Below are 23,299 nucleotides of genomic sequence, written 5' to 3'. Positions count from 1 at the left end.
TCATAGGTTATTAAGTCATTATTTTACTGGTCTGGCCCACTTGAGATTAAAATGGGCTACATATGGCCCCTGAACCAAAATGAGTTTGACCCCCTGATCTTGGTGGTTATTTGAGTTATGGTAAAGTCTTCAGTTCAGACATTTTTAAGTTGATTTAATTTTGATGACAAATAGCTGCAACAACACAGTTCTGCTCAGAAACACCCTGTTTTTTTTTTTTTTTTTGTATCACAGACCTGCTGAATAATTGATCTCTGGCTGTGGAGCTATCACAGTGGGTGGAGGAGGAGGAGGAGGAGGAGGAGGAGGAGGAGGTGGGAGCCTCTGCTGCTGCTGCTGCTGCTGCTGGGATGGGAAACAGGAAGTGAACGTCACTGACACAGGAATGGGACTGAAAAAAGAAAACACCATCATCATGAGGAGAATGTCAAACCCACTGGTGTAGAACACAGATCCGTCGTTTTTCCACTCGGCTGAAGGATGAGCTGTTGTGTCCAAGCTGGAATCGAGGCAACAGGAAGGTAAGATATCATGCTTTGAATTCCGTTGGGCCGTTTGGTCTGCGGTGTGTTGGAGAACAGAGCCGTGTGTGCGTCCACCATCCGAGGCCGTCCCTCCATCCTCCTGCCGCTGTCACATCCACACAACTTACCCCCTCTGTTCGCATCACAGCTGCTACAGCTAGCATCCAAGCTAACGGCGGAGGCTAGCAGGGGGCTGTGTCCGGGGTCCGGGGCTTCGAGATGGGGAGTAGTCCGTGAAAAGTGTCGCGGGCTGGTGTGGGTCTGGGGGGCTTCAGTGGGTCTGGGGGGTTCAGGGTGTCTGGGGTCTTAAGTGGGTCTGGTGGTTTCAGTGGGTCTGGGGGGTTCAGTGGGTCTGATGCTGCTCTGCTGTGCACCCGGGCCCGCGGAGGCTGCACGCGAGGACCTGCACGAGCCGCTGGCAGTGTTTAAACAGTCCATCTTTGTGTTCTTTTCTGCACATTTTCACCATGAAATCTAAATAATATGTGTTTAATGCTGTGTGTGCCGTCTGTCCGTGGGCTTTCCTGTCAGACTGGCTGTGTCATGCTTAATTTTTCATCACTAGCAATAAAAATTGGTGGAACATAACTAGCCTAGTAGTTCTATTTAGTCCACCTTTTGCTCTTAGTCATGTAATTCTATTTTCTGTTAGAACTTGTAGAAATACTCTGAATTCGAAATTGCAACCCTAGTGTGTTATTAGAGGACATTACAAGACTTTATTACTTTTGTGAAAATTTTCAAAATTTTTTATTGTCAAGTAGAAAATCAGGGTTAATGAAGTTACCATATTTGGTTCCTTGCCCACAAGACGGAAAAAATAAATCATAAGTATATTAAAAAAAAACAAACATGTAATGTGAAAGGAACATGTATTTTAGAACATTAGATCAACGTAAGTGCTGATCCAGACACCTGTCCACATCCACATTGTCCCTTTGAACATCATTACTCATACTTTCCTGTCAGACTGGCTCTGTCATGCTTATTTTTCATTTCTAGCAATGAAAATTGGAGGAACATAACTAGCTAAGTAGTTATATTTACTCCACCTTTTGCTGTCTTAGTCATGCAATTCCATTTTCTGTTAACACTCATAGAAATACTCTGAAATTCAAAATTGCAACCCTAGTGTGTTATTAGAGGACATTATAAGACTACTTTTGTGAAATTTTTCAAAATTTTTTATTGTCATGTAGAAAATCAGGGTCAGTGAAGTTACCATATTTGGTTCCTTGCCCATTTGAGGGAAAAAATAAACAACAAGAAGTATATTAAGAAAACGCATGTAATGTGAAAGGAACATGTGTTTTAGAACATTTTAGAATTTTAGAACGTTTCCACTATGTGGAACTGGCTCGACTCGGGTACCAGGTCCTATTCCTGGAGACCGTTTCCATTGTAGGATACGACCGACTTTACAGTACCTGGACGTCATAGCGATGCGGCGCGTTACTTCTGTGTCGTCTGCTCAGAGTTGCTGATAAACTCGTTCATTGCGTGTTGTCTCGTCAAGCTCATACTGAATTTTTACGTCTGAACCTCCTTGACAAACCATGGTGTAGTTTTTCAGGCTGTTGTCTTGTGGATTAACCTACTGCTATATTTACTGTAAACTTCCATGTCTGTGTTTTTGTAAAACAGCGGGTCACAGAGACAACTCTCTGACCAATCAGTGGTCTGAAGTGTTTATACGTCACGTTTTAGTATCTGGTCCCCAGTCCTGGAACCTCGGTGATACCCAGGCCCTTTTTCGTAATGGAAATGCAAAAAGGCCGAGTCAAGTCAAGTTGAGCCGAGCTGATACCACGTAGTGGAAACGTGGCATTAGACCAACGTAAGTGCTGATCCAGACACCTGTCCACATCCACATTATCCCTTTGAACATCATTACTCATACAGGTGGGCGATATGGCAAAAATATCATATCACAATTTTTAAAAAATAAAATCACAATCTCGATTGTATCATGATTCTTTACATTGATCTTTGAGATTAATTTGCATATCTTTTACCAAAAAAACTCACTGCTTCCATTACCTCTTTCCACCATTTGTTATTCTTCTTATACAGAGTGTCTTTAGTAAATGCTTGTGTTAAAGTTGTTTGCTTTTGTTTATTACTACCTGTTGGCTCTGGCTGTGGTGTGGCTGGTCTTCTTGCAGTTTCGTTGTCAGGTGATTGAACAGGTTCGTAGTGTTGCCATCTGATGTGCGAACTGTGTCTGTGCAAATTTTGCAAATTACTGTTGTTCGTGCTTGTCATTTGTCATTTGGGGAAAAGCCAAACCAATTCCATTCAATGGAAGTGGAGTTCTTTTTTAGGAAGCAACTTATCTGTTTCACTGTCAGCCATGACTCCCGCTACACGTGAAATCCATGTGATGTGGACGTGAACCGACATGATGTATCTGTTTTTCAGCATATAGCTACATCCAGAGCCGTTGAATACTCTGTGGCTCTGACTATATCATATTATAGATGATTCCATGATCTCATTGCTTTGTTAGATTGTCGATACGTTCTAATCCTTCACGATCTAATATCGTCATATCGCACACCCCGAATTCCTTACATTAGTACCATTATTATTTCATGGTACCTAACAAAGCAGGTACACTCACTGTTCATGCAGAGGTGGACCTTACAGACCCTGTAGACCACATTAGACCTGAGATTGGAGACGCACTGTCCTCAATGTAACTGCTTCTGTCACTGTCTTGTAGTGTGAATATGTGTGGAAATGACCAAAAATAGTCACTTCCCCAATAAATAATTAATGCATACTTGTGCTCACTCTATTTCAGTGGTATATCTCAGACTTTTCACCCCACATTTAGCTTTTTCTGTACATATAACACATAAAAGTACAAAAACAGGCTTTTATGGTAGTATTCAACAGTGTACTCAGTAGTACACACTCCACTTGGACAAACAATAACATTAAATACTCGTACATATGCTAATGACAGACTTGTATTCTATTATATTCTTCACAAATATAATCAAAAGTATTTCACTAAATTCTTCCGATCTTGGTCGATACCAATAATTTAAATTTTGTCTGATAGCTGATGTTGAAACCAATATAAAATTTCTGTTTCTTTCATGTATTTATTTTGTTATTTATCTTCCCCCTCCCCTAAAACAGTCACTGTTTTAAAGTCTTCCACCTTTCTGTAACACAGAATCTGTGTTCAAAGACAAATATGCAAATTTTATTAAAAACCTTCAACTTAAAATGACAGATGAGATCTGCCATTGCCATCAGTGAAAATACATCTTATAGACAAATATAATCATGGATCTGCAGTGTACAGGAGAACATTTAGAATACAGAACTTTCACTTTTGGTTTAGTATCTCTGTTAAAAATGTACATGTATTAGATATTTTTTTCAATTTCTCCTTGACTGTCTTAGTAGTCATGTCCATAATAACATTCTATGCTCATGAGAATGTGCAAATGTTTAATATTGTACCTTTAAGTAAATGATCTGTGTACTTTAGTCTTGCTGTGCTTGAGCAGGTCACTGTGTTTTCTCACAGTGTTTCCCACATTAAGGCTGCTTTATCTCGGCTTTCTGAAAAGTACTTTCAATCATCATTCACATTCAGAATACTTTATTAATCCCAGAGGAAATAATGTAATGAGTTCAGCACTGAAACATTAAAACCCTTTAAGTGATTAGTGATGTGAGTCATACATCGAACACTAATACTGAACATGTTGTTGTTTAGCTTCTTAAATCTTACAACTTACCCCTGACTTAAAGGGGTCATATTTTGCTAAACCCACTTTTATTAGTCTTTGGTTCATTCATGTATGTATTTGGAGCCTGATAGTTCATAAAGTTTGAATTTGAACCCTCCAGGTGCTGCAAAACTATCTTTAGATTAATTCTGGCAAAAATCGAGTGGATTTCTACAACCTGTTTTTATTCCTGCTTAGTTTGTTACATTTTATAACTAGTTACGTTACGACATTTGCACATATTAGGTCAAGACTTCCGATGAACATTTCTCCGAGTACGACACAATTGTTTATCAGCAGCAGCGGTTGTAGTAAAAACTGAAAATATGTCCAAACTTCGAGCTGATTACCTAAAATGTTCAGTTGTTGGTTGTATTAACGAACACAAGTGGCTGAATGGGACAGAAAGCATGGTCAACAACCTGGAGGGGGCGGAGCCTGAAGTGGCTCATTTGCATTTAAAGGGCCAGCACTCAAAACAACCTTTTCTGGTGTCATTACTCAGAAATAGGGTTGAAGATGGACCTGTGGAGTTGAATTAATGAGGAATTCAGACCCAAGTATAGCATTTACAGTTTATGTAGATCATAGGGAAATGTTTTAAAATAAAGAATTCCATTTAAAAAAACAAAATATCACTCCTTTAAGTCATTCCTGTCTAGTCCAGTAGTAGACCAGTGTTTGACACCAGTTGAATGCAGTTCTGGGGTGTGTTGAAAGTGCAGGTTTTGTCCGTTGATTGAATTGAATTGGTGCATTTGTTTGAAAAACACACTATGCACCACACCCCTGATAAATGTTTAGAACTAGTGGAATATAATGTTCATTCCATGTTGGTTTTGTCTATTTAACAACCAGGAGTGTACTTAGTTTCATAAGACTCCCGTGTTACTGTTCAGTGTAAACTCATGTTAATGTTTTCATGTCGTATCTGGGGTAACTGTATGATTTTATGATTAACTACCCGTCCAGTAGGATTACATTGTGTGCCAGACAGGTCAAACCAAAGGCAGTGCAACACTCCGTATTTGATTTAATTTGCTTTCGCTGGCGGTTTAATCAGTGCTGTTGATTGTGTTAAGTCTGTCTGGAGTCTTTTCCTTAAGCATGACCTTCTAGTCAGACGGCCCAAACATCTCATTACAGTGTTGGTCTGCCTCGTGGTATGGACAGATGACCCACTTGATATACAGGATGTCCATGAAGTCTGTTTTCAAGTTAACAAATTTATTACAAAAGCTAATGAATAGACAAATCTGTGGAAATGATTACAAAATGAAAAGTAGATTTTGAAGTTTTTTTTCCTCATTTAAAAGGGTCATATTTTGCTAAACCCACTTTTATTAGTCTTTGGTACATTTATTTGTGTATTTGGGGACCTTAACAGTTAATTTTTTTTTTTTTTTTTTTTAAACTTTGTTACTTGTGTAAAACACACCTTTGTTTGTAAAAGGATATGAAGTCTATAACTCAGCGTTTTTCAGCCTTGGGGTCGGGACCCTACATGGGGTTGCCTGGAATTGAAATGGGGTCGCCTGAAATTTCTAGTAATTGATAAAAATAAAACTAAAAACTTACTAATACACTGAACAAAAATATAAACGCACCACTTTTGTGTTTGCTCCCAAAGATCTAAAACTTTTTCTATGTACACAAAAGGCCTATTTCTCTCAAATATTGTTCATAAATTTGTCTAAATCTGTGTTAGTGAGCACTTCTCCTTTGTCCTTTGCTGAGATAATCCATCCACCTCACAGGTGTGGCATATCAAGATGCTGATTAGACAGCAGGATTATTGCACAGGTGTGACTTAGGCTGGCCACAATAAGGCCACTCTAAAATGTGCAGTTTTACTGTATTGGGTGGTCCAGGGGGGTCAGAAAACCAGTCAGTATTTGGTGTGACCACCATTTTCCTCGCACAGTCTTCTTCATGAATTCTCTGAAACAGCTTTGGAGATGGCTTATGGTAGAGAAATGAACATTCAATTCACAGGCAAAAGCTCTGGTGGAGATTCCTGAAGTCAGCATGACCATTGCATATTCCCTCAAAACTTGTGACATCTGTGGTATTGTGCTGTGTGATAAAACTGCACATTTTGGAGTGGCCTTTTATTGTGGCCAGCCTAAGGCACACCTGTGCAAAAATCATGCTGTCTAATCAGCATCTTGATATGCCACACCTGTGAGGTGGATGGATTATCTCAGCAAAGAAGAAGTGTTCACTAACACAAATTTAAACAGATTTGTGAACAATATTTGAGAGAAATAAACCTTGTGTGTACACAGAAAAAGTTTTAGATCTTTGAGTTCAGCTCATGAAAAATGGGAGCAAAAACAAAAGTGGTGCGTTTATATTTTTGTTCAGTGTAAAAAATGTATCATGAGTGGAGAGAGACAATCCCGATCCATAAAAGACATGACAAACTGAAGCTGAAACTGAAGCACTGTGGTTCTGTTTAGCTTTCAAATGTTCATTGTGGTCAGTTTCAGATGCTGCAGCTCTTTCATAATTCATAGTTTGAGTTCTTGTTTGTTCAGTATTAATTGTCAGCCTTGTAAATCCAAGCTGGACTGACTGTACATATCCTGAGCAAGGAAAATTAAATTCTCTATTTGTGCAGTAATCTACACCTGGCTTTTCTGTCTCCATCCAGAATAATATACATTATATAGACTAAATGTCGTCTAAAATTAACGTGTATTTGCAACATTCATTCATTCATTCATTTTCTGAACCCGCTTTATCCTCACTAGGGTCACGGGGGTCGCTTGGAGCCTATCCCAGCTACATAGGGGCGAAGGCGGGGTACACCCTGGACAAGTCGCCAGTTCATCGCAGGGCTGAACATATAGAGACAAACAATCACTCTCACATTCACACCTATGGGCAATTTAGATTAACCAATTAACCTATTAGTGCATGTCTTTGGATGGTGGGAGGAAGCCGGAGTACCCGGAGAGAACCCACGCAGACACGGGGAGAACATGCAACATAGTATAGCAAACTATTACATGATCAAAAACAAATTAATTTTAGCAACAAAAAAAAGTCTGGGGTCGCCAGAAATTTGTGATGTTAAAATGGGGTCACAAGCCAAAAAAGGTTGGGAACCACTGCTGTAACTCAAGTGGCAGCCATGTCTCAGAGGGAGAGTCCAATAACCAAAGGGTTAGCGGTTTGAATCCTGCCCTGTCCTAGTCAGTTTGTTGTGTCCTACCTGTATGAATGCGTATAAATGCCGTTTGGTGCGAATTGGCAGCAATGCTTTCGGCAGCTGTGGCTACAAATGTCATTTACCAACAAATGTGAACGTGAGAGCGAATGAATAATGGATCAATAATGTAAAGTGCTTTGGGTGCCTTGAAAAGCACTATAGAAATCTAATTTTAAGTGACAGCAATGTATAAAAACAAAATAAAACAACCACAACGAAGAACAAAACAGACAACAAACAAACAGTACCTCGACATTAAAGAATACAATTATATGATCCTGTGTAGGTCAGTCAGTGTAAACATGGTCCATCTCAACGTTAAAAGTTCCTCATTGTGCACATAATCTCAGACTCCTGTATATTCAGGAGTAAATTAGGTTCAGTTCATTCCAGTCCAGCGGGGGAACGGCCACATATGTGAATACAAAAGACACAACTGATCACAAACACAATTATGCTCTGGTTTGTTTTAGTTAAAAGCACAAAAAACTTTGAATTTGAACCCTCTACACGCCGCAAAGCTGTCTTTATATTAGTTCCAGCAAAAATCAAGTGGATTTTTACAACCCGTTTTAATTCCTGATTAATTTGTTACATTTTATAACTAGTGACGTTATGTGGAAATGTTTAATTTAGTGACTCGCCAACATTCAGTCCCCAGTATGGTGGTGCACCGTCTACTTGGAAAATGATGGTTAGTTGAAGGTCATCCAGTTGTGGTGACACATATTCAGTTAAAAGGTCAAAGTAATTATCCCTTGTTGAAGAAAAATGGACCAATGATTCGACTGCACATGATCCCACAATGATTAAAATGTTGATAACCAGTGAGTACATAGAACAAATCTGATTAACATATCTCATCAGTTGCTTTTATAATTAATTTTATAAATTGTAAATAGACTTTGTGGACGTCCTGTATAATGAGTTCATGTCATGTTTTGGTTGGCTGGAATTTTTAAGGAATTTGTCTGTATTTTGTCTTTGAAAAACACTTACTTGGGTGTACAGTGAATGTCAGTTATGGTTAGTAGTTCACCCACAGGTTAACACATTAAAATCATAATGTCGTAATATCAAACACAGTTTATCGTAATTTTTTGAAACTGAAGGCATGAGACTCGCTTTGGTGTTTGGCTTCTCACACTCATATGGTTCTAATCATTTTAAAAGCCCACTTTAATTTGAAATGGGTCAAGTACCGGGGTAAATGTTGTATTTTACACAGAACACTGTGTCATGGGTTCTTAAATGTCAGCAGAACTTAGCCCAGATCATGGCTAATTGCTAATAGCAGCCTTCTTGAGTGGAATTTATGAGTTTAAGGGAAAGTTTTTCAAAAAATAAGACTCAAATCTACATTTCTTAAGGTTAGTGTGATGTGGAGGATCTTTTTTTCCCCCAATTAATCTGTTTAATCTGTTAATTTTCTCACTGAATTGTTTACACTTTTAAATATTGGAAGAATTGCAGTGTGCAGATTAGCAAATCTCAAAACTCCGTATAAAATTCTGTGATGTCTGTTTTTGTCTGCTAACTCAAAGATCTTCAATTAATTGTCAAATTTCAATTCTAAATTTCATTATATTAATTGTGAAAGTTCAAGAAACCAACAAATATTTGTATTTTCAAAGCTGGAATCAGAATATTTCATAAATGCCATTGAAGTAAAATGCTAATTCGACTTATTTTGCTTATTTGTTTTTTACACCCTCACCCTTTATATCCATGACTATGATTTTAAACGCTCTACCTCTAAGTTTCTAAAATATTTTTCGTGCTCCTACTGTAAATAATAATTTTCTGCCACAACTAACCATCTACTTTCTTCACAACTCACTTAAGAAGAAAAATTTCCCATTAAACTTAAATAAATATTGATGTTTATATCATGAACAGGACATCTTACAGCTGTAGCCATGATGTGTCCTAATATTTGTATCCATACAGTTTATAACCATCAATATTTCCTTAAAGTTTAATGAGAGATTTTTCTTCCTAAGTACTGAAAATATTGAAACTAAATATTGAAAATGTGCCTTTACTTATAATGGTCCATATTTTGATGGCTTATAACATGTAAATGGTTACAGATATCAATATAGTTACTATTGAACACTGATAGGGAGTCATATATGAACTTTCATTTTGGTCCATGACCTTTGACCTTGAGTGACCTTGAAGGGTCAAACTCAAGGTCACAATATCTAGATTTCAACAATCTTCTCCGAAACTACAGGTTGAATTCATTTAAATGTTTTAATGCATCTTCCTTGGGACAATATCTACAAAATTTGTTCATATTTTTGGGGAGTTTAGATTTTTTAATTTTGATGGATATTTGAAATATTAAACATTTGCCTTTAGTTATAATGGTCCATATTGTGATGGTTTATAACATTGAAATGGTAACAGGTATCAATATAGTTCGTATTGAGCACTGATAGGAAGTCATATATGCACTATTATTTGGGTCCATGACCTTTGACCTTGAGTTTGACCCTTCAAGGTCACTCAAAGTCACCAATGTCTAGATTTCTACAATCTTCTCCGAAACTACAGGTCAAATTCAATAAAAATTTTTTAATGCATCTTCCTTGGGACAAAGTCTGTGAAGTTTGTTCATATTTTTGAGAAATTTAGATTTTTTAATTTTTGATGAATATTTGAAATATTAAACATTTGCCTTTAGTTACAATGGTCCATATTTTGATGGTTTACAACACTGAAATGGTTACAGATATCAATATAGTTCCTTTTGAGCACTGATAGGAAGTCATATATGGACTTTCATTGAATTTGTTGAGTTCTCCTCCAGTGAAAATACCACCCACTTCTATTGGGAGACTGAGTTCCTGTAACCAGACAATCTTGCAAATTCAACTTGTTTTTGACTCTTGATAGAACATACAGGTGAGATACAGGGCTGTTGGTCAAATGAACTCTTGTTGAACTTTGAAGCCCTGGAATGCACTCTTTATTGGCACTTTACTGCTGTGCACTTTAGAAAATAATAATTTTAGTTATTTATGGGTGACTTTTTAAGAGGGTGGGGGGGTTTAATCAGTATTTTAGTATTTTTATCAGTATTTTATAGTATTTACTAAATGCTGCTGACAATCGGGACCTGAGTACAGTGTTTCGTTTCTGTGTATTTTATTCGCTGAAATGATAAATAAGTTTGAATCTGATTCTTTAGTTTTGACAGTTACTAATAGTTAAATTGTCTGATATCCTCATTTCTCAGCCTACAGAATCTGAATCTGAGTTGGTGTTTTTCTGGTATGTCCTTGTGTTTCTTCATGTGCCATGACTGATACAGGGATTTCAGTCAGTACTGTTGAAGGGCTGTTCATTTGAAGGAACTGGGTCGGAGCTGCTTTGGCTACATAGTGATCCATATATCGAGCGTGCGGTGCCTTTTGATGAATGAATGTCAACTTAGAGGAGGAGGTGTGAGGCTGTCGGTCGGTTAGAGGCGGGGCAAGATGCTGAGTCACATCTCAGCAACGGTCGCCTGGGTAACACCTCCATAGTGACCAGCCTGGAGGAAGATAAGGCCCCTTTGCTGCTCAACTAGTTGTGTAACGTCGGCGAAGTTTGTTCCCTGGCTGGTCTTATCAACAACACACACCTCCCCCTCTTCAGTTTACACACACTGAAATCAAATCTGGCTTTGAAGGTTTTAGTAGCGCCTCAGTAATCACCCCTTTCCTGTCTCCATGACATAATTATTGTTGTGATTTCTGTTCCTCATGAAAAGACTGAGGGGAAACGTACTGCTGGTGACATAATTACAGCTATCAGATATCAGTGGTGGGGAAGTGGAGAAAAGATGACAAGTTGAATTAAAGCAGCACTGTATTTGGGATTGGATTTGTCTGACAAACACCTTAAAGGAGTGATATTTTGCTTTTTTAAATGGAATTATGCATTTTAAAACATTACCCCGTGGTCTACATATAAATATACTACATAGATTAGTATATGCAGATTAATACATATTACAATATGCAGTATTAAAGTCCAATGAATATGAAAATAGATATAAATGGATATATTTGAGGGGTACAGACATAATATACAGATTATGGACATATACAGCTGGATAGTGACGTAATATACAGGTTGAGGTGATATAAGCATACTACACAGTTTAAATACTGTGAACATATTATACAGGTGGATAATGGCATAATTTATAGATTGTACTAGGGTTAGGGTTATCTTTTTTTTTTTTTTTTTTTTTCTGAAATCTCACTCCATCATGTCGGTGATGCACAGTTAGAAATGCCCATTTCTTCTATACTACCCCTCTTCAGATCCATTTATTTTATTGAATTTCTCTGCAGAATTTCTTTTGTCCTACTCCATAAATGTCAATTAAATGTAAATATCCTCAATGGTGCAATAAATCAATCATTAATAATAATAATAATAATACTAATGGATTAGATTTATATAGCACTTTTCTATGAACACATACTCAAAGTGCTTACAGAGGATCCATTATTCAGTCGCTCTCACATTCTCCCTCTGGTGGTGGTAAACTACATCTGTATCCACAGCTGCCCTGGGGCAGACGGACAGAAGTGTGGCTGCCAATCTGCGCCTACGGCTCCTCCGACCACCACCAAACATTCATACACCAGTGTGAGTAGCAGCACTGGAGGCAAGGAGGGTGAAGTGTTTAGGCCAAGGACGCTCCATGACGTAACAAATAACAGAGTGGGATTCAAACCGCCAACCCTTCGGTTATTTGACAACCCGCTTTACCATCTGGACCATGGCCGCCCAATCATTAAAGGTGTGGGAGACTTACGTGACCAATTTTTCATCAAGTCTGTAAATCCTCAGTCATAGCCTTAGTATCATGAATCTGTAAGTCTGTCTGGGATTACTCACCTGAATCTCATGCATTATGGTGAACAATTTCGAAGTGCCATCCACCATAAACAAACCATGTGTTTACAAACAGAGCAGGGAGGTAACTCGTGTATCTTCGGAATTTTGTCGCGACATGCATTCTGAGAAGTGGAGGTTCGCGCAGCCACCTGCAGCGGCAGTGCAACCATATGATATTATATGGAAGAAACAAAAACGACGCGGAAACGTCTGATACGCGAAAACAGCTGGAGGAATATGCATAGATGGAAGGGAGCTCTTGCCGTTTCTGCGTCGTGTCTTTAGCAGCTGCTGCTGTCAGGTGGCTGTGCGAGCCTCCATTTCCCACAATGCACATCGCGACAAAATTCCGAAGATGTCCGAGTTCCCTCCCAGCTCTGTTTGTAAACACATGGTTTGTTTATGGTGGTCAACCAACTACTGATTAATGGATTAATTGATAATTTGCATCCCTAGAAGATACACATTTACTACTCATTGTACAAAACTCACTAATTTTCAAGACAAATCTGGAATAGTTTCTCTGCCTAAAGTGAGTAATTTAAAAGAAAAAAGTCACCACTTTTTATGTTTACGCATTTGGCAGACGCTTTTTTCCAAAGCGACTTACAGGGGAAAACCAATTAAATCACGCAATCAATCAAATTTTATTTATATAGCGCCAGATCACAAAAAAGTTATCTCTTGACTTTTTAAACAAAGTTTGTTTTTTCAATGGGATTAATGTGGTAAAATTTACAGAAAACAAGTTTTTGTCATAGATATGCAAATATATACCATTTCACAAGAAAATTGCTAAAATATTAAGTCAGAAAGTCAGATGAGGTAGTAGATTTCAGATTCCATATAGGGAGGAGAGTGGTCATTGCATGCATTGCATACAGGACTGGCATTATGAGTTTAATTTGTGACATTTTAGGGGAGATTTCTCCTTAAAATATCCTTTCCTATCAATTTTCCTATAGGTCCTATTGGTCTTAATAGGTCCTAATAATCAGAAATGCCTGCCTTAGTATAATTATATCAAAAGCATAATTATAACGTTAACATCTGAGGGATTGAAATGAGTGAACTTTGTGTCTGGTGAGTTGGATGTAAATCAATCCGTAGAGGTCCATTATGGCTTATAACGTCTCCTCGCAGATCTGAACCTCAGACCAACTGAACTGAATTTCCTGTCCTCGCTAATTCGATAGAGCCCAAAAAGAAACCGTTGTTCCGCAATGAATATGTGTGATTGTTGGCTCAGGAGAAGTTTTCCTTTCCTGTTTACCACACATTAGGGCTAGTGCCAGTCAGGATTATTGCTCTTCACACCCATTGTTGGCGTCTGCAGTAAGCTTTTGTCACGGTCAGCCTGGAGTCTCACTGTCAAAACAACACACTCTCATCTATTTGTCAAACATGAGTGACTTTCATCGCAACAGCTGAAAGACTGAGTCCGTGTCCACATGAAACCGCATCTTTTCCTATCCCATCTTTTTCATTGTCATTTTCAAAAAAGAGCGCCGCAAACATGGAGTCATTTCAGGAAATATCTGCGTCCACATGAAACCACTGAAAACGACTGAAAATGATGTAGTACAAATGCCAGGCCTGTATGTGTTGTTGTAATGCACTTGCAAAAAAATGGAGAAGACATGGAGCATGCGCATAAAACTTACTTGGTTCTACTGGGTCTGATCCAATATTTCCTCCTGGTTGCCCCTCTCTGCGGTAGATCCAAGAGCATGTCGTGAATATTGTTAGCTATGGATGTTTGTTGCGCATGGTAATGAAAGAGTAGCCGAAGATTTGGATTCAATATTTCCAATAAGCTTAATAGCTGTTGTAGTATGAGCACTAGGGGTGTGTATTGGCAAGAATCTGGCGATAAGATACAAATCACAATACTAGGATCATGATATGATATATCACAATATATCATGATACTGTTAAAAAGGCAATTTTTTGTTTCTTTTTTTTTAATGATTATTTCCATGAAGAATTAAATTACACCAGAAATACGCACAAATACTAAACACATTTTTATTTAATCACAACAGGCTCTAATGCTATATCGCAAACATTTCCTGTGTTAAAGCTTAAATTCTGTTTTACAGACATTACAGTTTAAGATCCTGTTCAAATGTTCATATTCTATTAGTTCAGAACTAACATCAGAACATTATTTTTGTGCAATCCCAACAAAAGAACTAACATTATTTGATAAGAGTTTTAAATAATAATAAATAAAATATAAACAAAAAAGATAAAAAACAAAAAATGAACCTCTACAATATTTGCATTTGAATAAACACCCAAAAATATTGGTACAGTGCTTTTTAATATCGATACAGTATTGTGAAACGAAATATCGCGATATATTGCAGAACTGATATTTTCTTACACCCCTAGCGAGCACTACTCTATAGTCCGCCGTTGTTGTTGTTGTGAAGGGGTGTCTTGCTTCTGTGGTGAAAGGTTAGAGAGGTGGGGCTATGACATCATCATTTCAGAAAAGTTGTGGTTCGGTGGTACAGATGAAAACACGAAACTGGCGTTTTCAAATTTATCCACTCTAGGACCTGGTTTCAAAAAGTTGTGGTTTCAGTGACTGAAAACGTCGGTTTCACGTGGATGAAAGGCCTATCTGTTACAAAACATTTGCAGATATGACTGAAGCCGTCTTTGTACGGACAACGTCTGAGGGAGATGACAAACTTTTAGCCGGAGTTACCGTATTTGGACGTTACGGCCAGTAGACTCTGCCCATTTCTAGCTTTGATGCCAAGTAATAAGTGACTTAAAATGTGTTCCCCAAGGACTGTTTCCTCTTCTTGGTTGATGTGTTTCGACAGAAGTATTGACCATTGGGTGTCAAATTAGCTCCGCCCAAAAAACAATAATTAATGTGTGTTGATGGAGCTGTTTAACCCATGAAGACCCAAACATCCACCAGCGACCAAAACCATCCACTGATCTAAAATGTATAATACCTGTTGATCCACTAATCCTATCAATACATGTAAATAATTGGTGTAAAACACAGTTTGTCATCTTTTCATGGTCATCAGATATGACCCATTTGGATGTTCAGAGGCTCTGTAGTTACCGTGGAAACACCGTCATCTTCTACAACATTGATTCACCAGTAAAACCCATGAAGCTGGATGAATAACAGCGGTTGTAGACACTTGCTTTATGTTCAGTTAATGATAGAGTTTACTTTAAAAGTCACTTTTTCCTCAGTTTTCTCTGTTTTTGATATAATAACCCTCAACTTTAATCTGAAGTTTTATGAACATCTACATGATCAGTACATTAAATATTGGAAAATACCTGATTTTCACTGGATAAACGCTAAATGCAGAAGATAATATTAGAATGAATGGTGTCAAATCACTCAAGAAATGTTAAATATAGAGAAAAATATAATTTGGGAACTGACATAAAAGTAGCACTGGTTCTTTATGGGTTAATTGCTCAGACTTACATTATTTCCCTTAGTGTTGGTCTTAGTGTGTTCAAGACCACCTTAACCAAGACTGAGTTGTATTGGAGAACATTGAATTCATCTGTTTCTTTTCTAAAAGGGATCTGAAAAATCTCCTATTAAACTTTAAGTTAATAATAACGTCATTCTAATATCTTATTCTAATATCTTTATAATTATTTTTATATATCCTTTTACTTTTATACCTTTTGTGGTAGTTGTTTGAGCTGGTTCTGGAATAAAGGACAAATTGTCATTTTCAGACATGTCTTTTTCCACATTTTTACTTTTTTTTTGCTTATTGAAATATTCGTTTAATCAAATCGAAGAAAATAATTGACAGATTAATCAATTACTAAAATAATTGATAGCTGCTGCTCTAACGTGAATGAACTGCACACAAGCTGTAGGCGAAACCTACGCCGCCCTCTGATGTCATTATGTAACTAATTTATGGAGACATATGTAATTTTGAGTTTTCTTTTTTGCAACTCTATAAAAGTTCACTTCAAATTCACTTGACATTTTTTAGAAATGTCAGGCCCAGGTTTAATTTCATGTCAACACAGAGAAAATGTAATATCCTGTTCTTTATGACACTGACTCATCACACCTGCACATTCACACTGTTATAAATACCTCCACTTTTCACCAGTTGTCTTGAGTTCATTGAGCTCGGCCTGATGGGAATTCAGACTTTTTAGGTCGCGCTTTCACATTATGGTGTAGCTTCCTCCTTCTCCACTAGGGGGTGATCTTTGAAAGAGTGTGAAGCTGTGAACCAGTGCAACTCTGCTCTGTTTTCAGACCATGTGTCAGTTTAATCCCTCCGTCTATAAATACACCATTGGGCTCTGAGGATAATACTAATGGTTTTTTTATTCAGTCCAACATCGCTATAAAGAGAAGCTGTATATAGTCTGTAAAATAAAACAACACTATTTTGAAACTGGAAACAAAAACACTATGTTGAAAGGTGTGTTTAATCCCAATAAATACAGTCAGTATTTATTTATTTATTTATTGCAGGAACAACATTGTGTTCATTAGGCCTGTTGTAGCATGTTAAATTGTATTTTTATCAGCAGCAAATGTCAAATGTGGAAATGATGACAGTTGAAGTGAAATTGTAACTATGACTTATATGTGATGTAAAGCAACAGATTTATTAATGTTTCACTGTTTGAGTGTGATCATCATCACCAGGTCAAATATTTGCTTTTGTTTAATTTGTCTAGTAGCAGATTAACTCTTGTTGTCGTCATCATCACCACCATCATCATCATTATCATCCACCCCCTCAGCTCAGACCGTCATTACTGTCAAATATTTACGATGCATCTTTTTGGCGATGTCTTCAAGTTTCTGTGTTAGTATTTTTGCAATTACAATTGAATTACAGATGGTTATCATGACTACTACTCTTGCTGATACTGCTTATTAATCTTCTTTTTTAACTGTATTCTTATCCATTCTTTTTTCAGATTAGGCTTACAGTTTGTTCCAAGAACAGTTTTTATTTGTTTTTTTCCTATTTGAGGCATAATTAATATATAATTAATATTTTTTAGAGGGCATTGTTTTGAGCTAATCATTATCAGGCTGTGATTTTGCTATGACTGTAATGTGAAATAATAATGGAATAATTACTTTTAGCAAGAGAAAAATAACTTCAGTACTGAGAACTTGACAGAGCAGAAAGGTGACAATGACAGAATATATTGCATCTATGAGACGAAGCAGAACAGTGACACAGGCAGAAGTCTGTCTGTCTGTCCGTCTGTGCATAATTCTGGCTCCTTTTCTCTTTATTTCTACAGTTTTGTATTGAACTGACTGGAGTACTTTTGCTTGCACAGGTCTTGAAAGTCTTAAAGTATGGAATTTTGAAACGCTGTTTTCCAGACCTTGAAAAGTCATGACCTTTGTGTGAAAGTCTTAATAAAATATGGAAAAAAGTTTCTCTTGAATTTTAGAGTATGTTTAAAGGCACATAATCTTGTAAAATAAGAAATGCATGAGGAAAGCATATTAGTTAGTTTCAGTTTATTTCAAATATGCAACAAAACAAAGTAATCCTACTTTAGTCCTTAGAAATAAAACAGATTGCAAGAAAACATGAAAAACATGTGTATAGTAGGGATGTAACGATTACCGGTATAACGATAAACCGCAGTAAAATTTGCAGACGGTTAGTATTACCGTTTAAATTCTAATTATCATGATAACCGTGTTTGATTACCGCACTTTTAGGGGAGAAAACGCCTGTGTAGAGATCTGCTTTTATGTCAAATATTTGAGTATAGTTTTAATTTATTACAATTTTAATTTTCTATACCTAATATTTGGAACCAGTATTCACTTTTAAAGTCTTTGAAAAGGTTCGTTAAGCATCTTTGTGTTATTTATGCAATAAATTATCTACATTTTTCAAGTCGGATTTTATATATTTTATGTGTTTTTTGTCATTTTGTGTTGATGTATTAGGTTGGGCAGATGAGATAGAAAAACAGATCCCAAACATGGGTATAGTAAACGTTTGTTTATATAGTATATAAAGATAAAATCAAAAGTTCTAAAAAATGGACAAAATAGGCTCAGACCACTAAGGGTTAAAAATTTGAATGTTTCTGCAACAGAAGGTATATTATGCCAAATATTTTACTAGTTGTTTTTTTTTTTTTAACTACAACTTGGTTCAATTATTTCAGTGTGTGTATCAGTACTTTTTGAACATTTTCAGCACAATTTCAACAGTACTGTGATAATAGTGATAACTGTGATAATTTTGGTCACAATAACCATGATATGAAATTTTCATATGGTTACATCCCTACTTATGACACTTAACAGGTAGAATCTCAATCAAAAAAGTAGGCGCACAAGTATGAAAGTACATAAAGTCAAGGTCTGGAGGGAAAAATGTATGGAAAAAGTCTGGAATATTTATTTGGATATAGAGCAAACACCCTGCACAGCAAATCTGCCAGTGTTGATTTTCTAGTGTTACTTGTATTTAACACCATTCAGAGTTAATATAACGTTTGATCCATAAAAACTAACACTCGCAGAGTCAGCTTGTGTCTTTGATGGTGTCGTTTTCGGGGTACATTTACCAGGTGTTGAGGAGCATGATTGAACACCATAATGGGTGTTGATTTCTGGACAGAGCAACAGAGAAGACTGGTGTGCTCATGGACGTCATATGAGGCGTCGTATAAGTACCATTTTACTTCTGAAACAAGGCTATTTATTAGGCTGGAACTAACTTTTCTGTCGATTCTGTCAGTATCATAATGTGTATATTTCTGTTCGGACCAACTTGCTAACCAGCTGCTAAAGTTAGCTCTTGCTGCAAACTTAGAACGTCGAACGTGCTAATTTTAGCTTGACGGCTTCTTGCATTATAATAATAATAATAATAATAATAATAATAACTTTATTTGTATAGCACCTTTAAAAACAAAGTTTACAAAGTGCTTTGACAGAGGGCACAACAGTAGGATACACGAAGCAAGTAAAAACACTAAAACAGAAGCAGCACAATTAGAGCGATATATGAACAAGTTAATAATCAAACAGGATCAAATTTAAAATTAAAATTAAAAATTAAGGTTAAAAAGGGGACAGACATCACATAAAAGCAAGTCTATAAAAATGTGTTTTAAAAAGTGATTTAAAAGATGTTACTGATTCCGCAAGCCTTATCTCCTCGGGCAGGCCTTTCCAAAGTCGAGGGGCCCTGATGGAAAATGTCCGGTCACCTTTTGATTTAAGCCTCGACTTTGGAACAGCCAGGAGCCCTCTGCCCGAGGATCTAAGGCTACGGGCTGGCTCGTAGTCAACTAGCGTTTCTTCAATATAACTTGGGGCCAGGCCCATTCGAGCTTTAAAAGTGATCAGTAAAATCTTAAAATCAATTCTAAAACGTACAGGGAGCCAGTGGAGGGATGCAAGGATAGGAGTGATATGATGTTGTCTGCTAAAACCAGTGAGCACTGTAGTCTTAGGTAATTCATACAGTTCATACAAGAGTTGAGAGCAAAGCTATTGAACAAATAGTGCATGTCATGGTGCACTCCTGCGTTGCCACAGACCCCTCCCTCAGACTCATTATCAGCTTCACCTGCTGGCGCCTGTCACACCTGGAGCAGATCTGCATTAGGAGCCCTGTTTAAGAAAAATAACAGCAGTACTTTATTGCAGTACTTTTTGGAGTGATTATTGTACATGTGTGGTGGATGGTTAGACTTAACACTAACAGACTGTACATTTTTAACTCTAATAGTGTTAATCCCAGTGGACAATGTACACCTTGTGAGTAGTATAGTAAACACTGGTTAAATTTATATTTAACACCACAGAATGTTACTTGAATACTGGTGAAGTGTTGAATAGTTAACTCTGTTGGTGTCACTAATTATTGAGTTTTGAATACTAATCTAGTGTTCTTTTTATCTATTGTGGTGTTAATATTTTACACTTAAAGAGTTTGTCTGAACACTGTCATAGTGTTAATCATTTTAACACTTTCAAAAGTGTTCATTTAACACTTAACTGGTGGTTCCCATGTAAACCCTGGCTCGGTGTTCATTTCAACTCTGAGGGTGTTAAATTTACATTTTCAAATTTGCAGTGTGTACGTCTGTGTACTAATGCATCACTGTACCCCTGTTTACCCTTGAACCAGTGTGAATGTGTGTCTGCCTGCTCTCCTCATCACTCACTCTACCTTCAGACTATCTAATATAGACTAAAGCATGCTTACAACATAGTCTGTATATCTCCACCACCCCCTCCTCCCCCTCCCCTACCTTTGTCCCTTTTATCCAGGGCACTGGTACGCTGCTAAATGGAGTCGGAGCAACTGTACCACAGGGGCTACTGCAGGAACAGCTACAACAGCATCGCCAGCGCCAGCAGCGACGAGGAGCTGCTGGATGGAGCCGGCGTCATCATGGACTTCCACACCACAGAGGACGACAACCTGCTGGACGGGGACGCTGCCTCCCCAGGTAAGGACTACAGCAGGGGTGGTGGACTCATGGTCTTTCAGGGGCCACGTTCAGTCCAATTTGATCTCAAGTGGCCCGGACCAGTAAAATAATAACATAATAGCCGATAAATAATGACAAAAATGTTTTCTCTTTGTTTTAGTGCAAAAAACCCCAATTAAATTATACAAATATAGACATTTATAAACTACCCGGTCATAAATCTATTTCCACTGCACTTTACTGTCCATATTACTTAGAAATTCCATTTTATTTTGTACATTACAGTTTATTGTTTCACCTTACTGTTTTTTTTTCCTGAATTTTCTATAATTTCTGTTTTTTTATACATCTAATTTATTATGTATAGTGTGTTTGCTCTTATATTCTATTTAATTTTGTTTTAGATTCCATTTTTTACTATCTATCTATCTATCTATCTATCTATGGAGGAATGGAGGAAAAAACTAAATAAGTGTAATTTTAACAATGTTACGCCTTAACTTATTATTTACTCGTGTGCATTATGGATCAAATACACAAAACATTTAGTAACAGGCAGAATATTGTTAAAATTGCACTTTTAGATTTTTCTTTCTTTAGATTTTGTTCATATTTGTTCAGGTTATTCACATTTTATAGTTAAAGGATAGTTTGTAAATGTAAATATTTTCATAGTTAGTATTATTTTTTCACATTAACCCAAGAAGAAAATTTAGAGTAAAAAGAAAAAAATAGAAAAGAAATCTGGATAATGTGAAAAAAATGAAATTTCTTAAGAACAATAAGTGCAATTTTAACAATAATGGATCCACAAAGCCACAAAACATTCACTAACAAGCAGAATATTGTTAAAAATACACTTGATTTTCTTACGATTTTTCTTTCTTTAGATTTTGTTCATATTTGTTCAGGTTATTCACATTTTATTATTAAAGGATAGTTTGTAAATGTAAATACTTTCATAGTTTAATGGTATTTTTTCCACATTAAACCAAGAAGAAAATTTAGAGTCAAAAAACAGAAAAAAAATCTGCATAACCTGAAAAAACTGAAATTTCTTAAGAACAATAAGTGCAATTTTAACAATAATCAATCTACAAAGGCACAAAACATTCACTAACAGGCAGAATATTGTTAAAATTACACTTAATTTTCTTTAGACATTTCAAATTGTTCATATTTGTTCAGGTTATTCACATTTTTTTGTCAAGGAATAGTTTGCAAATGTAAATAGTTTCATAATTTAATGTTATTTTTTTTTTGCCTAAAACAGAAAAATTGGAGTTGTCATTATTTATAGGCATACTCTAGTATTTTTTTTTTTTTTTTTTTACATTAAACTAAGAAGAAAATTTGAAGTCATTATTATTTATGTTATTATCCTTTTACTTTACTTTAGATCCCATTGGCCTGTTTGTGGACCCTGAGCTAAAACCAGTTTTACACCCTTGACTGTTAATATCTTCAGTGTCATTTTTGCACTTCCCAAATTCATCCCGTGTTTGACACCCCTGGACTACAGGATGCCTCAGTACCACGTCTGGATCCTTTTCGAGCCTCTCCTACATGTCCTTTAATGACCACTAAACGTCCAGTCAGGGCCTGTTCATTCTGTATCGGCTCCTTCAGACCCACAGTCCAGGTCCAGTGTTCTGTGGTTGAGACCCCCACCACCACCACTACAGCTGATGGGAGGATGTATTACTTATGCATTTATTCCTGTGTGTTGTTGCCCTGTGACCCTGGTCGCTCTGCTGCCTGCATGTCCTCAGCTTCATCCACACCTGCCATGACACCCATTACCTGTCACCCTGCCGCTCCCATAACCTGAAACGCTTCACTAATCGCTCATTATGGTCTGATATTTAAACTTACCCTTCGTTAAGCCCCCTCCCCTACTCCCTGTCAAGCTTTAATGTTGGGCATGTCATTGTGTGGCAAACAAAGAAATAATATAAATGTTTTGTTTGGTTGGTTTTAGGGCTGTTCGATTATAGAAAAAAAAAATCATAATTATTTTAGCAATAATTGAAATCACGATTATTAAAAACGATTATTTATTAACCTTAAAGTTGTTTATTTTTTTCTTGCAAAACAATGTAAGATATACTCTTTAAATATAAATAAAGCTTTCAACCATTAAAACAAAGTATGTTCACTTTTGTACGAAACAAAAAAATCTTTGAATGCAAATAAGTGTACTGTAAATTCAAGTATGTTTCCTTTTGTAAACAAATAGTGCGCTGGAATTAAACTGCTCTAGACTTGCCATAGAACTGGAGCAATAAAAAAAAAACTCACGCAAAGTGCAAATTATAAATTCAAGTATGTTCAGTGTAGTATGAAACATAGTAAATTCAGTGGCGTGCCGAGAGGTTTCAGTTTGGTTAATACGGGAGTTGCAGCATAAAGAGATTCGGAGACTGAAG

The 23,299-nt window shown here is 36.8% G+C and overlaps 1 protein-coding gene across 7 annotated transcripts in view; it reads left to right on the top strand.

The window, feature by feature from the left end:
* The first annotated feature begins 375 nt into the window (after nucleotides 1-375).
* Nucleotides 376-23,299, top strand: part of clcn3 (chloride channel 3) — a 65,624-nt gene continuing 42,700 nt past the window's right edge. For 6 of the 7 annotated variants that reach the window (XR_003938068.1, XR_003938067.1, XR_003938066.1 and 3 more), the window contains exons 1-2: nucleotides 376-521; nucleotides 20,707-20,888. Coding sequence is in view for 3 of the 7 variants with exons in the window: in XM_030162017.1 (XP_030017877.1) it covers nucleotides 20,726-20,888 (163 nt within the window). In the remaining 4 variants the exon portion in view is untranslated. The remainder of the gene's footprint in view (nucleotides 522-20,706; nucleotides 20,889-23,299) is intronic. The other variant, XM_030162020.1, reaches the window with a different exon arrangement.

Source organism: Sphaeramia orbicularis, chromosome 18 (genome assembly GCF_902148855.1).
Source record: "Sphaeramia orbicularis chromosome 18, fSphaOr1.1, whole genome shotgun sequence".
In the NCBI taxonomy this organism is placed as follows: domain Eukaryota; kingdom Metazoa; phylum Chordata; class Actinopteri; order Kurtiformes; family Apogonidae; genus Sphaeramia; species Sphaeramia orbicularis.
This window is presented reverse-complemented; position numbering and strand designations above follow the sequence as displayed.